Source organism: Misgurnus anguillicaudatus, chromosome 3 (assembly GCF_027580225.2).
Source record: "Misgurnus anguillicaudatus chromosome 3, ASM2758022v2, whole genome shotgun sequence".
Taxonomy (NCBI): Eukaryota; Metazoa; Chordata; class Actinopteri; order Cypriniformes; family Cobitidae; genus Misgurnus; species Misgurnus anguillicaudatus.
This window is the reverse complement of record NC_073339.2, coordinates 32,344,952-32,361,896: the sequence shown is the minus strand read 5'-3', so window position 1 is coordinate 32,361,896 and position 16,945 is coordinate 32,344,952. Positions and strand designations below refer to the sequence as shown.

General features: G+C 36.9%; 1 protein-coding gene across 6 annotated transcripts in view; it reads right to left on the bottom strand.

The window, feature by feature from the left end:
• Positions 1-12,398, bottom strand: part of gria2a (glutamate receptor, ionotropic, AMPA 2a) — a 32,993-nt gene extending 20,595 nt beyond the window's left edge. For 3 of the 6 annotated variants that reach the window (XM_055205510.2, XM_055205507.2, XM_055205509.2), the window contains exons 1-2: positions 11,834-12,398; positions 11,491-11,631 (exon numbers count right to left, since the gene is read on the bottom strand). In XM_055205510.2, coding sequence (XP_055061485.2) covers positions 11,491-11,631; positions 11,834-11,906 — 214 coding nt within the window. In that variant the 5' untranslated portion in view covers positions 11,907-12,398. The remainder of the gene's footprint in view (positions 1-11,490; positions 11,632-11,833) is intronic. The other 3 variants (XR_008644566.2, XM_055205506.2, XM_055205508.2) reach the window with 2 other exon arrangements.
• Between the last annotated feature and the right edge of the window lie 4,547 nt (positions 12,399-16,945).

Below are 16,945 nucleotides of genomic sequence, written 5' to 3'. Positions count from 1 at the left end.
GATGTTGAGTAAATGTGAAAGAAACCTCCAGAGAAACCAAGACTCGGTTGGGAAGTTCACTTCCTCAGGCCGCTACATATATCTAATACATACATATACAGGGGATATATACCCACAAACATACACACAAATGTTAATTTTGTTCCTTTAAATTGCATGACATACTGCATCGAATGTCTTTGACTTGAAAGTAGTAATCTTAATGGTATTTGGGCAGTAGTACTAATCAAAACTTTATAGGTTAAGATTAAGAACAAGGGGTTCTGTTGGTTGATAGATGATGCCTAGTCTGTTGATCTTAATATGATCTGAAAATGTGTGAAAACACCACCCACTACCAAATCCAGCCTGCTCTTTAAAACACATTAAATCTATGCAAACTTGATATGCACACCCAAACCCTTGGCAACAGCCTACACAGTCTTTAGTTGTTTCTTATTTTGCCACTTAAATAATCTACAACTCTACCATAAATCACAAATCATTTGGAGTAGCTAGGTAGTGATGGTGAAAGACATTTATAAGTAAAACAATTAGCTTGGTACAAAAACAACATTAAAACCTACAAAGTAAGTTTTCATTCTGCATACAGTGATCAAGATTGATTGATTTCTCTACAAATATAATGCAGTACTTATTATGCTTTTCTTTATATGTCTTTTCTTTTTGAAAAGCAGAAAAATAAGGCTTGCTCATTAAAACAAACTGAATAACAGAATAAGACTTTCTTCAAACTACTTGATAGCTTTATTTGCTATTTCAGTGTCAAAGATGGGATAAGGAATCTACCCCCCTTTTTTTGTTTCGCAGACAAATTAATGTCATATGGGTTTAGGAGGACATGAAGACAAGATGATGATCGTTTTTTAAAATTCATAGGGGCGGTTTCCCGGACCAGGATTAGCTTAATCCAGGACTAGGCCTTAGTTTAATTAGGAAACATGACTAGTTTTAACAAACATGCCTTACTAAAAACATTACCTGTTTGCATGTTGAGGTAAAACAAAGGGCCCTGATGTATTTGAAGATATGTAAGTGGAAGTTGTTTTCAGTTTGGAGAACTCTTAAAAGTGTTTAAGTCTAGGACTAGTCTAATCCCTGTCCGGGAAACCGCCCCATAGTCATTTAAAGTGGGCAAGACATTTTTAAGATGTCAAATAAATCTTTGGTGTCCCTAGAATGCGTCATGAAGTTCTAACTCAAAATCCCATGTAGATAATTTATTGTAACATGTAAAAATTGCCACTTTGTATGTGTGAGCAAAGATGTGCCATTTTGGGTGTGTCCTTTAAAATGCAAATGAGCCGATCTCTGCATTAAATGGCAGTGCCGTATAGTGCAGATTAAGGGGCGGTATTATCCCCTTCTGACATCACACAGGGAGCCAAACTTCAATGACCTATTTTTTCACATATTTGCAGAGAATGGTTTACCAAAGCTAAGTTACTGGGTTGATCTTTTTCACATTTTCTAGGTTAATAGAAGCAATAGGGACCCGATTATCGCACTTAAACATGGAAAAGTCAGATTTTCATGACATGTTAATCATCTAATTAAAAAAAGAAATATTGAAAATTATAGACTGATTATCATCCTTGTTTAACATCCACCGACCATGAATGTTTGAAAAATCTTCATAAACCATGTGGCCCTTATTCATGTAGAGTGATCTTCAGACTGTGTGTATGAAGTCAAACTGTGAGACTGGGTTAGCATTTACAAGATATTAGGAGAGAGATTCTGCTTCTGTCTCTGAGCTGGCATTGCCACACATTAGGGCTTATGGGACATGTGAATGGGGCTGCACAGTTGTGCACTGGGGAATCACTTGTGTGTGAATTGCTCTAGCTGTCTAAATGAGTTGTCAAGTACAGTAGGACATTTTGGCATGGGCATTTGTATGCCATATTTAAACTGAAATGTTCTAATGCTAACTATTTCTAGCAAATAAAAGCGATTAATAAAATCTCTAAAAACACCTAATCTCACGTAACGTATATAAAACAAATAATTTCACTGCTTTGTATCTGTTCTATAGCTTTAGTTGGACATAAAATGGACATAGAGAACCATTTTAGTAGTACTACAGATTTCCTCATTACTAAAAGAGGGCAAACTAGAGTTTAGATTTGATCTCCCAGTCCCAACTCATATTGACATAAACATTAAAGGTAATTGACAAGACGGCCAATCCATCAATCAGTGTTAGTTAGAAATTATGGGTGTTTGTGCGTTTGACCTTGAACAAGACAGCTACAGTATGCAGCTGCATTTACATTTGTATTGCATTGGGTACTGGGCATTAACATAACCCTATGCTTTTGTCATTTGTAATTTGAATATGAAGATATTACTGGGACAAATGTGAATTTGATAGAGCTTAACAATCTGTCATAATTTTTTTTAAGTACAGAATGATTATTTCATGAAAATTCCTTTACACACAGAATTTGTACAGTTAACCACAAATGTCTGATCCACAAAATTAAGTTTAAAGGTGCCTTTCCTCTGTCGTTTTTATTGTTTTATACTGTTGTCTGAGGTGTACTCATGACGTTTGCATGGTTTTTACATCTAAAAACATCAAAAGCAATAAGTATTAGGACATTTTGTACCCTGTTTTTGAGGCTTGTTAGAGAAATGATCCGTTTTAATGGGCGGGCCGCATTGATGACTTGGAAGTAAACGCCCACTGCTATGATTGGATAACAGTTTTTCGTTCAAACGAACTTCAATTTAATCTCATGTGTAATCAGTTTAATTTAAGTGAGTGTCTTAAGACACAGTGTCTTTCTTACACACGCATATTTTATCATAAACCCTTTTGACACACACTAGGGTTGCCGCGGTGACGTAATTTTCCCACCGGTTAATCAGCGCGTCACAAACTCGATGATCCCGGTATCACCGAGTGGGAGGGGCTTATAAATGCGCATGCAGACGTGCACATTTTACTTTCACTTTTGAATTACGCAACTGTTTAAATGCAGCGCTTGCGTAAGCTGCGTTAAATCGCCTATGAATTTGCGTGCAATGTGAGTGCAACAGCTGGTTTACTTAAGTGCTTGAGTCAATGTGTGCAGGTAATTCTCACAGAACCCGCAAGTCCCAAGCAGAGCAACCGGCTACTTCTCCATAAAAGCGCTGCTTGAATGATGGGTTTAATATTTTTCTTGATGAAAAACACAACAACAAAACGATCTCGCTTATATTAAACATCATATATGTAAGTTATATTATAACAAAAACGAGCAAAGCACGCGGCTTCTGTCATCATCTGGTCAGTCAGCTCGCCTTGCAAACTCTGACAGAATGAAATCTGACACCTGCGGCTGCTCTGTGACGTGACGCGCGTTCAGCCCCGCTGAATTCAGACAACAGACACATTCAGTTGTAAGTGTTTGCTCTCTCTCTAACGAAACTAAATGAATTAATTACACAAAAATATCAAAACGACGGTGAAAGACGGTGTCGCGGTGGGCAAGTGATATAACCGGTGAGAGGCTGAAGCACCGGTTATCACCGTTTCACCGACTATCGCGGCAAGCCTAACACACACACGCGTGTCTTTTATCGTAAACCCACGCACAAAAACACACACACAAACACACACACGTGTCTTTTATCGTAAACCCTTTCGATGCGCATGTAGCAGCGTACGCACAAACAAACACACACACACACACAAACATACATACACACACACCCACACACAAACGTCTTTTACATAAGCCCTTTACATAAGCGTGTAACGAACGCACAAACACACACATGTGTCTTTTATCACATTCCATACGTGTGCATCATGAATTCGCTTCAATCGCGTCCCTCTGAAGAGAAATCCCGGCCGCAACTGATAGTGACACATAGTACTTAAGTGTTTTACTCACACACACGTGTGTCTTTTATCATAAACCCTTTCAACGTGTGTAGCATGAATCCGTGTCCCCCGGAAGAGAAAACACCGGCCGCCACAGTGACACATAGTACTTAAGTGTTTTACTCACATAAGCTGCGCCATTCTATCCAGATCCAATATTGATGGAGGAGCATTGCTTTTTAAGCGCAGTCTCTCTTCAAATCCAGCGTTCTTCTGAACATCCAAACATGTAGCAACTGTTATGATTCCCTCGTTTAATAGGAATGATGTCTCTCGACGAAAAACAATGGCCCGAATACGGTACGATTGAGCCATCCTTGATGTAACTTATGAAAACTAACTCAACTACACGTATTATGTGGGCGCGGTCTCAAGTTGAAGAGCTCATGAATATTAATGACCTCGATCAGTTCCACGTCACACTGATAAGCTTTTCTAACTGACCTGATTTCTCTGATTATTTCTTTTCAGTGGGTAGAGCTGAGGTGGAAGTTAATTTTCACATTCAAGACACAACACAAACACATATGGACCTAACACATATCAAAAAATACAAGAAAAAACGGTTTTATGTGGAAGGGCCTCTTTAAAATCTAAATTAATCTGGAAAAAAACAGAATAACTTTTTTAGGCGGGAAATCTTTTAGTCCATTTTGGGATCAAAAAATATTGCTGACTCATGTGGAACTACACAGGTTTTTGTCCAATCAAATTCTCTTTACAATAACAATGCCGTGCCCTCAAAAACCACCTGCAACTTAAAAGTATAAAATGAGGGACACATTAGCTATGTTTACATGCACAACATTTTGTCAATCAGGCTGAATTTATTCCAATAGAATGTTACGACAATCCAGTTTACATGCACCCTAAACATTGCAATTGGATTAAAATGTTTGTTCACATGTATATTCTATATAATCCAAACCGAACGTCTGCGCAAGCGCACAGCCAGGGTTGCCAGATTCGCATATTAAAACCATCCAAATGGACATTCAAAACTAGCCCAAAAGCATCCCACTGGTATTTGGACTATTCACAGTCCAAATACCAATAACTAATAAACAAAATCCTTTCATCTTTAACCTGCAGAAAAAAACAACTGGTGGAAACACCGAAATCTAAACTCACCACACTGCGCACAGCATCTCTCGTCGACTTCATGCTTCACGCTATCTCTGGATAAAAGTCAAAGCGGAGTTGGTAAAAGTTGTTCTTTTAAAGGTAAAGCGGAAGATTTTCTTTTTCCGGGTGGATCATCAAGACTATTGGTCATCCCAGTTGTCAATTATTCTGATGATATGTTTACGTAAGGCCGTTGTACGTGCTCGTCCCTAGGTTCGCTTTCTGCGCATGCGCACTTTCAGGAGTATTTGTGTGGTGGGCTACGGTTTCAGCCATTCATTAAAGCTCGCGTTGTCACCGTATTTTTTCAAAATGGGTCGCAAGCGAAAAAGTGTTTACGAATTGTACGACAAGAAGAGAAAGGCCTCTGAAGAAGGAAACAAGACCAGAGTGTTTTTGGGAGAATATGTCACACAGGTTGGACTTCCCACTCATGCCTCAGTCGCAAAGTTTTTTTACTCCACAGATAAAGTTTGGCATGCTATTTGGAGAAATCCACTTAAAATCACTGCTAGTAAAAGTTGATGTAAGCTATGATTAGCGATGCTAGCCCTGGCACAAGTCACGAGACACTTTTTTTTAAGTGGAGGGGTGGTTCTATTAAAAAATTTGGGAAAATCTTCCGCTATACCTCTAAGAGGTTTTCAGATAAAGGTAATGAAAATACAATTTTCAAAAGGCACAAAGCTATTTTATTGCTTTATGTAGCCAATGTTATAAAAGTACACATGAATGCTGCAGAATGTACAGCACGTGACCCCATTACCTTAATAATGTGTGCTGCCATTGCGTGTTTCTGTGACGTGAATCATTTGATACGTAAATATGAGGTAAATATAAGACGTGAACTTGAGAACCATTGAGAACAATTGTTCTGCGCATTTACATGCATAATTTTCTCCTGCTGATCGGATCACAGATCGGAATACAATACACCACCAGTTTCAATACGATTGAAATTTGCATCCAATCAACCTCAATCGTATTGATTAAGGTGTTTTCATAAAGGCTTTTCAACACAATTGAGCCATCAATATGATTACAAACTGATTATTTGGTGGTTGCATGTAAAGTAGCTAGTGTGACGTAACAAAATCCTCCTCAATAAGGTCCCCTAAACTTCAACACAGGACAGGAAATGATGGCTGTCAATAGATTTTAAGGGTCCTAAAAGGACCCAGTAATGAGCAAAGGACCAAGATGCACGCTCAATGTGATCACATAATCTCACCATCTCTGTGTTCAGCACTCCTTTTCTGTCACTTTTGACTTATTGATAACCTTATTTATTTTAACAACATACAATCTTCTTTAACCTTCAAAAATGTGCTGCTTCTGTTATGATCAGGTAATCCTTGCAGGCACACACACTTAAAATTACCAATTCTCTGCAGAGCAGCAAATCATCACACACATTCTTCATTCACATGACTGTGTTCTGATTAACTAACCCCTCTGAATGAACCCCTGCTTTCCTTGACCTCTCTCGCTTTCTTTCTTTCTCTCTCTCTTTCTTTATTTTTCTCTCTCCCTCTCTCTCTTTCTTTCTCTCTCTCTCTCTCTCTCAAGGTGATTGCAGATTGGTGGGATTGAAGGAATGTCAGTAAGGGAAAAAAATGCTCAGTCACACATCTTTCATTCTGTATTCAGCAAAAAAAAATCTCTGTATGCCCTTCTGGACATGGTGATGTGAATATATTTAGGTAAACAGGGTTTCCCACACAAAATTTGTTAGTTAAGGTGGTAGGGTTGGGTGGATGGGCGGTGCAGGGGGCGTGACAATCAAAGAGGCGGGGGGTACGCGTCATGATGAAAATTAAAATATTTATAATATTCAAAACACTCAAATAAAACTTAATTTTGAAGAAACTATGACAGAAAATGAACACATACTAGATTATTAATGAATTAAATGTTTTACCTCTAACGGGAATAGCTGTGTGATGAAGTGAAACTAAAGTGTTAATAAACAGAAACTGAAGCAGATTTGTAGAACGTCTGGCGAACGATGATAGATAGCGCAAAAATTGTAAAAACTGATTATTTCCAACTATTAATTAAATTATCTTAAAGGAGTGTACTGTATGTAAATAATGCACATAAATGATGTGAGCAAGACGGACCACTTCTTTATCTCATTTCGGCCGTGTGGCGCGCGGGCACGCTCGCAGTGTGAAGCAGTCCTCGCTATTCTCCGAGATGTTTTATCAACTGACTAGTTATCCTCCAGTGACAGTCAGTGACGGGTCCGGACAACGTCTTTCTCATTTCGGCCGTGTGGCGCGCGTGCCCACTCGCGGCGTAAAACGTGTCAGCACTTTTCTCCGAGATGCACTTGACGGCCTTTTGTACAGGTAATTTACAGGGAAATACAGGGAATTTTTTTTTTGATGACCTAGTCAAGGCGGTAGGGTTTCCCAGCTTAGGTGGGCCGCCTGAACTGAAAAGTGCTGCGGGAAACCCTGGTAAAATATATAACCTGGATGCTGCAAATCATTTTTGCTAATTTTACAAACGATTTAAACAAATAGTGTGTTGATGACATTTAAACGTCTTACCATAAAACCGAAAGTAAACTGGTTTTACTCGCAGAAGGTAAGCATTTGTTAAAAATGAGCAAATAAAATATTTTTAAATCAATATTTAATGTTCCTTACCTTACTTATGAGGTAATAGCCGCATAATAAATGGGATACTGTACAGGCAGCCAGTTGTCATTGCGAAATAAGCCCCTTACAGTGGATACAAGAACCTCCGCTTCGTGTCGAGTTCTGATGTGAGGGCTTATTTCTGCGATAACAACTGGCTGCCTATACAAAACTGTTAACACTTTACAATAAGGTTGTTTTAGTAAACATTAATAACATAAACAAACAATTAACAATATAATTTTCTAGCATTTATTTATTGTTAATGTTAGTTAATGTCAACACAATTATTTATGTTGGTTGGTGCATTAACTAATATTAACAGTTTAAACGTTTGATTTCAATAATAGTATAATAATAAATGCTATAAAATTAACATGAACTAAGATTAATAAATGCTGTAGAAGTTCATTGGTAGTTCATATTGAACTAAATGTTAACAAATACAACTTTATTGTAAAATGTTACCATTATTCCCTACTTAAGGAGTTTTCTTCATTAAAAAAAAAACACATAAATTGTACAATAGAGTCCGAAAGTTTGAGACCACTAAATCATATTTAAAACCAAATTTAAATCCTTTAAATCTTGATAAAACAGCAGCTTTAACTATCAGTCTTCCTCGTTGAGAATTTGTAATCCACTTCACTCTACACTGTCATTTAATTTTTTTAAATGCAAGGTCATCAGGAAAAATGTTACATCCCCAACTGATGGCTAGATGAAACATGAATTCAGTTCTTTATTAAAGATAAATCAATAAAGTTCAGCTCGCAACAGTCAAAGAGAGATGTTTTAGTAATCCAAAAAATTACAATCAAGTAAAAAGCTTGCTGTTGCCTTAAATAAAGGATAATTTACTTTTATGTAGCCAGTTTTTATTAAGTGCAAGGAGGAAAGGAAACTAGGATGTATTATCATAATATATTATCATCAACCTTGACATAAGCTGATTAAATATGTTATTAAAACATAATCACGATTAATTTTTTATTTCTGACTTTCTACATGTAAAATTTAGTGTTTATAAAACTGAAGGCATGCAGTAAGACAAAGCACATTTATATTCACGTTCTACATACATACACACTTAAATTCTTTGAAAATGGGTCTTAATGTATTTTGCTATATGGTGCATAAAAAGATTTTTTAAGCTATTTTAGATATACTTTTTCTGTAAAATGAGTGATTTAAAATTCATTAAGAATTCAGTTTTGCAGTCTGGCTGCCAAACAGACCTGCCTTGAAACGGATTTTGGTCATTGTCACAGAATAATCCCAGAAAAGTTTCATTGTATTATATCAAGTACCTTAATTAAATCAATAAACATGAAAACTATGGGAATTACACAAAAATATTACTGAATGCTCTGACTCCACAGTCAGAAATAAGGATTTCAAAACAAGCCCCGTAATAATTGTTTGTACAGTAAGTTTACAGTATACAATGTAGGGTTGTTTCAGGTTGAAAGCATCTCATATGATGACAAGCTAGAGGCTTGGCAAGACCAGTATCAACATTAACGTGTTATTCTAAATGTTGAAAAAATACTACAGAAACACATACTATGACACCAAACTGCACTGTACTGTAACAAACTGGACTATGCACAAAAGTATCAAATTTTAAAGATTTTAGTGAAATTGTTTGAACGAAGTAAAAATAAGACTTAACAACATACAACAAGTATTTACAATGCCACAACAATGCTGATCATCAATCAAAGCTCTATAGGAAAATATTTGTATACAAAAAAGTGCAAAACAGACATGTGTGCTCATGCAAGTATTAAAAAACGCATTTGCACATGATACAAACACATAGCCTTTTACAGATGTCTCATCTGACGTGCACACATTTTTGTTTATCAGTCTGGCTAGTGGCTAAACTGATGTCTGCAACAACTAACTTGTCAAAAATAAAAATATTTAAGTTTCCTAAAGACAAGAGGAGATGGGGAGCATGGACCACTGCTGTACGAAGAGAATTCAAGGATCTGTAGCTCACAATTTACACATTCATTTAAAGGGGCGCTAGGTGTTTTCACAGCAAAATAAAAATAGTCTCTGGTATCTCCAGAATGTGTCTGTAAAGTTTCAGCCTTAAAATACACCACAGATCTGTTATTATACGATGTTACACATGGCCATTTGTGGCTGCATTGAAAAACGCGCTGTTTTTGTGTGTGTTTCTTAGAATCTTAGTAGTTGATACACTTTAGCTATAATTTGAACTATAATAATTTAGTGATTATTTGCTTGCTATCAAAAAATAATTTACTGTAAAGGGACTGTTATTAATATATTTGCGTAAGTCTTCGGAGATTAGGTTTGGGCCACAAAAGCCATTTGTTTATGTTGTTGCTGGAACCATCAATGATAGGCCTATGGTAAAAATATAGTAACTATTTTTGGTGGACTGATTACTATTTGTATTACTAAAATAATGTTTAAACTGATTCCTACTAAGAACATGGTAAATTTGTGATTCATATAGTTTTACTACACTGTAGTATTAAAATGACACTTTTCGTAAGGCTTTTATACTTAAACGCAGTTGCAACCCCACTCCCACAACCTACTTATGATCAAAAGCCTAAGCAATTTCCAAGACATGTAGCCTACGTATAGCCAAATTGAGATTCTTCGTGCACGGTGCAGCTGTGTGCATGCGTGGGGAGGGAGGGGAACGTGGGCGCGCGCAGGCCATTCGGATGAATCAGCCGTGGTTCAGGCCGCTGTGACACGGATGTGTCGCAGTGAAGCACGCACCAGTATTCAACATCAAAAGAAGAGACAACTCATTCAGTTTATTGGTTTGGGTGGGGAGTACGGGGCCATGTCAAGTTTCTCCTCAGCCTATTCACATACGCGTGCTTGTCAGAGCGCGTTTGCGTTACGATTATAATCATGCTGGTTGCCATTTCCATGCGTTTACATAGACAGTTTCTATTAATGATTACGATTATACAGCTGTAAAACACAAACATTCACCAACCTAATCATTCACCACAGGCCCACTAGATTCAAAAACAGCATGACTGGATGCGCTTTTCTTGGAAGATGGTTAATAAAACCCTTTATATTTTCAGAAAGACACACGAACTAATCATCAGTTACGTTTTTTAAAACCCAGCGTTTCATTATCGTACTGATTTTACATGCCTCAGATGTAGCCTATGACGCGTGGGGGAGGGACGCACGCATTTTACACCCTCGTGCCTTGCAAACGTTCGTCATAAACATTCATATTGTTGCAAATCAAATATAAATATGTGCAAATATTCAATCGAAAAATGACACGTACAACAGCTGCGGGTTTATTTTATTTTTCGTCAGATGGTGCAGATGCCTGTGAAACGGGGCCATCTCCTCTCCGCCGTTACTGTGGAAACCAACATCATGCTGCTACAGTACGGCGGCGCGAACGCCAATCATCACAGTCCCAAAATAATGCTTTATATAACGACCATCTTCCCAAGGCATAGCTGACACCCAGACAGCAACAACCTAAATGCATCACAGCTCACTCAGTGTCGTTTGAATCAAGTTGCTTGAGTCAATAAACGATTGTTTGGCAACATCCAGTGGTCCTTATGTATCGTAAATGAATGGATAACACACCAACGTTAAATAATATAACACTTGTAGACAATTATCTCAAAAAGAAATTTCACAATAATTCTGCAGTGTCTGTAAATACATCATTTCGGAGGGTATCAACTGAATAAATAGGTAGAGTCAATCTGTCTTCGAATCATACCTGTGCATGTCAACATCCTTTTTAAAAAAATCTGTGAAATACATTATTGTAATAAAAACTCCATGTTGACTTACAGCAATTTGTTATGGCGAAGCTGTTGGCCACCTCGAGGTTATCAATGTGAGGAGTGAGGCGGAATTCGGCCGTGCCGAACTGAACCATTCCAATCCGAAACGCGCTGTATTCTTGATCTGCTCCTCTGGGAAACAAACCACCTGAAGAAAAAAACAATTAAAACATTATAAAAATCATAAAATAATTATGATATACCAAACCTTGCATCCCAAATATAACAGCATTTTCCTTATTCCCATCGTTAAAATCTCATAAGGCATCAGTTAGGACGTTTGGTGTCGTCGAAGGTATAAACGTTGATTAATGGCAGTGATCTAAGGCTGACAGGTACAGTGCTCTTACCGATTTGGACGCTTGGAGATCCGCCGAGCGCCAGTCCCCATAACGCGGGGAAGAGGAAACCCGACAAAATCATCGTCTTCAGCTTATCCACGCGTTACGCGACCACATCCACCAAACGCGCACTGTTCACAAAACAGCGGACACCATGTAGAGTCGACACATGTTAAAACTGTCAAGTAGAAAAAGACAGAGGCTCTCGGTAAAATCAGCTCCGGTACCGCGGTGGTGATGGTGCTGGAGAGATGATGCGGGAGTCTTGCCCTCCTCCTTTGCGGCTCCGTCCCTGAGAATCGTTTCAATTCAGCGCACACGGTAAGAATACTGATGAAGACGGAAAGAGCCGAACGGAGCCGAAGCTGTCCGCTGAGATCAGGGACACGGTAAATTGATCAGCGCAGCTGCGTGGCGAATTTTGGTAACCAGATAGCGGTAAAGATTTCCATTTGACTCGCAGATCTTATTCTCTGCAATCGGATATGTCGCAAAATAAAACAAATAGGCTACATTTTTTAACAAGTATATTCACCCGAGAGACTGAAGAGTGACACATGTGCCTCTGCAATCCAATAAACCAATTTGTCAACGTATATGCGAATAATTTTGATAAAGTGAGATATCACTGGGTGTGACATAAGTAGCCTGCATAATTAATGATAAGCTGAGTTAGTTTACCAAAAAATAAAAATTCTCTCATCATTTTCTGACTCTCATGGCGTACAAACCTGTATACATTTCTTTATTTTGAAGAACACGAAGGAAGATATTTTGAGATGTGTTTGTAACCAAACCAATCATGAGCCTCATTCACTTCCATAGTAGGATAAAGAATACAATGGAAGTGAATGAGGCTCATGAATGGTTGGTTACAAACATTTCTCAAAATATCTTCCTTCGTGTTCATTAGAATAAATAAATTTATTCAGGTTTGTAACAACATGAAAGTGAGTATAAACAATGCAGAATTTAAATTTTTGGGTAAACTATCATGTAAATATACAAATAGAAAGTTGTAGTATAATTTAACTCAATTATTAATCATGTATAGCACTGGGTATAGCTAATGGTTATGATTAAGTGTACAGGTTAATTAGAATATCTGCCTATAGCCTACTATATGTCATTAACTCACAGAATCCAAGCATTGATATTAATGCTATATTGTTTTTTTCTCTTTTAAACATTTTTTAATCCACTGCTTATTAAAACATGGTGTTTTTGTTTATTTTGCATTTGGGAGCATTTTTGGAAAACATTGCAAAATATTGTTGAGCATTTGGGGATGCAAATTATTTCACCACAGCTTTTAGTGTCTAAGCACTGAAGGCATAGTATGTGAAGTATCACACTACTGAAATGTGAGAAAGGTTTGAGTATGGCTGTCTATTCTGGCAATGCGATCAAATAATGAAAAAAGTCCTAGATGTCAGGTACTGAAAAATAGCCATTTCAACCTTTTATGTGAGCTGTAGTGCTTATGCCAGTTAGATATGTTATATATTCATATATTATAAAAAGTTGATATCATTTAATGGATTTACACAAACATCTTCATTTTGCTACACTGGGTCTCTCATGTAATTCTCAAGAGCATTTTTTCTTTTTATAGACCATTTAAATTCTGCAGTGAGTAATGTAATTCACAGCATGCCCACCAGAGAGCAGTGTGGCTCTATAGTAGCTTGGTCTTACACATATAGTCAGTCTTTTCATGTGTTATATATAGGCTGTAGCCTGTATAACTTACGCATTTCATAAATGTTTGTTTTATCCTACACGTGCACATTTTGTGGTTATAAGTTTCTTGCACATTATGCATACAGTATCTGGATTTCCTAGCTCCTACAGTTCTAATAAGTTCAGTACAAAATGCAACAAGAGCAAGCTGCTCAAAGCAGTGATTTCTCCCATAAGATTAACCGTTTGATGCACCAGCTATGCAAACCCCTTCTAATGCACAACATGTAAATGGTTATCATTTCTGTTCTTGGGAAACCACTTCACATTTTGTATGTCTCTCTTATCTATCACACCTGACTCTGATTACCAGCTCTTTAGGTGAGAGCTCCATGAACTGAGCTAAGTGTGTCAGGTAAGAGAGAACCTAAGAACAGGATTGAAAACCACAAATCTAGCTCATCAGGATCAGATTTTTTATACTATGATTCAAGACTGAAAATCACTTTTCTTACCCATCCTGTTCTTTATGCAGCATCTCTAGAACCATTTTAGCCGTAAAAATAGAATGACTGTGACCAGCCATGCTAATACTAGATAAAGAACATAAAAATCACAAGAATATTAAACAGTTGATGAAATATTCAGTACTGTGTTAGGCCACCACCATAAGCTTTGTTTTTTTAGCAAAGTTTTAATGCCAAGAGTTTATTTTTCACTCATTTTATTAAGATACAAACAGAAAATAAAGGAAATATGTACACAAAATTAAAAACAAAACAATTTTCAGAACTAAATGTCTTTTTCAGGCATCAGTCAGTATTTAGTGTGACCTCTCTTGGCACGAAACATATCTTGAGCTTTTTTGAGGAAACTGAAGTCCTGAAGTCATTCGATTAGAAATTAGGATTTAATTTCATTTAGGTTTAAGAGATCCTGCAGTTTCCTGCTATTGCTCAAGTGGAAGGGAGTTTACCCTAAATACTTGACACTTCAGCTTATACTTTTATACTGTTTATAATACTACATACACATTTTCTGTATTTTCTTGTTGTCTTCTAATAAAGAGACTGAAATAATTATATATGATCACTATATAATTGCAAAAACAACAAATCTAATGTAGCATGGTAGCCTAAGACTGTATATTTGTTTTGTATCATCACTGTACGACAGAAACTTTGTCCAAAAATGTTACTTTTCAGATAAAAATGGTGAACAATAGCAGTGATTTATGACAATAGTTTTCGACTGACAGCGATGATAAATACTTGTTTATAATAGCGTTCTATTTCAACTTTTATTATGTTGACCTAGCATTAGCTAGCTACAATAAAATATATCAACACCATCAATCTATAGCTAATAGTACTGCATGTTTCTCTTACTCGCTACGCTAGTAACAAATTTCATGGTCATGGTACCTGTAGCCTAACATTGTCTAGTTATCTTTCACAATACATCTGAGTAACGCACACATTTGACACATCTGTCAAATGTCTTAAAAATAACCACCAGAGCAATGTCTGTGGTAACCGTGGTATAATTCACTCCGGTACTATGAATTATTTGAAAATAATCCGCACCATGCATTATTTTCAACGACCTGTAGTTAATTATTCCTTACACAATTTACCTAATAGTCTGGGGCAAATAATTGCTATTGAAGAAATTAATTCCAAGGGTCATCAAGAATGAGATGAGAGGGAATCTCAAGGATCACTGAAGGAAATATAGTCTGTTTCCCCCACAAATCTGTTGTAGTTTACAAGCATAGTTTTAGATATAACTTTTGTTGTACTTTATAGTAAAATGTTTGGAGCTTTACAGTTTCCACAAGCCTCCTCTTAAAACACGTCATGCTCCAAGACTTCCAACCTGTATACACACATACAGGGAGTGCAGAACCACCAGGCAAGCTGTATTTTTGAGGATTACTTTTGTTATTGTACAACTACAGCGCCCCCGGTCAACTCAAAACGCCAACAAACCCTCAAACCCGAACATTTAAGTAGTAAAAGTGAAACTTTGGCTTTATTAAGAGAATATTTCTATGCACATCATTATTAGGCAACTATTAGTGTGCAGAACTACTAGGCAACCAAATGAAAAACGAAGATTTTACCATCTCACTTGTTTTTTTTCAACTGTTAAAGTGAGAATAACAAACAAACTCTACATTTACAAAAAAAAAAATAATAAAACAATAAAAAAATATATAGACTCAGCGACCAACACAGCCACCCTTCTTTTCGATAACAGTCACAAGCCTTCCATTTACGGATTCAGTCAGTTTCTTGATCTGGTCTGAACCAACATTTTGTGCAGCCACAACCACAGCCTCCCAGACACTGTTCAGAGAGGTGTACTGTTTACCTTCACTGTAAATGTCCTGCTTAAGAAGGGATCAAAAGGTCTCAATAGGGTTTAAGTCAGGTGAAGAAGGGGCCATGTCATTAGTTTTTCACCTTTAAGGCCTTTACTGGCCAGCCACTCAGTTGAGTACTTTGATGCATGTGCTGAAGCGTTGTCTTGCATAAAAAAAGTCTTATTGAAAGATGCAGATTTTTTCCTGTACCACTGCTTGAAGAAAGTGTCTTCTAAAAATTGGCAGTAGGTCTGAGAGTTTTGTTTTTTCCATTTTCAACCCAAAACGGTCCAACAAGCTCATGTTTAATAATACCTGTCTGTGCCTGCCTGCCTGTAATGTAGAAGACACTTTCTTCAGGCAGTGGTACAGGAAAAAGTTTGCATCTTTCAAGAAGACTGATTATTTTGTGAGACCTTTTTGATCCCTTCTTAAGCAGGACATTTACAGTGAAGGTAAACCATACACCTCTCTGAACAGTGTCTGGGAGGCTGTGGTTGCGTCTGCACAAAATGTTGGTTCAGACCAGATCAAGACACTGACTGAATCTGTGAATGGAAGGCTTGTGACTGTTATCGAAAAGAAGGGTGGCTATATTGGTCACTGAGTCTATATATTTTTTTTATTTTTTATTGTTTTATTATTTTTTTTGTAAATGTAGAGCTTGTCTATTATTCTCACTTTAACAGGTGAAAAAAACAAGTGAGATGGTAAAATCTTTGTTTTTCATTTAGTTGCCTAATAATTCTGCACACTAATAGTTGCCTAATAATGATGTACATAGAAATATTCTCTTAATAAAGCCAAAATTTAACTTTTACTACTTAAATGTTCAGGTTTGAGGGTTTGTTAACATTTTGAATTGACCAAGAGCACTGTAGTTGTACAATAACAAAATGTAATCCTCAAAAATACAACTTGCCTAATAATTCTGCACTCCCTGTACGCATATTGTACATACAGTACAGAGTGATCGATAAATAAAGTTTGCTGTTGTTCTGGAAAATTTCAGTTACCGTATATCAATTCAGTGCTATCAACTGAAATAAAAACATATGAACATACAAATA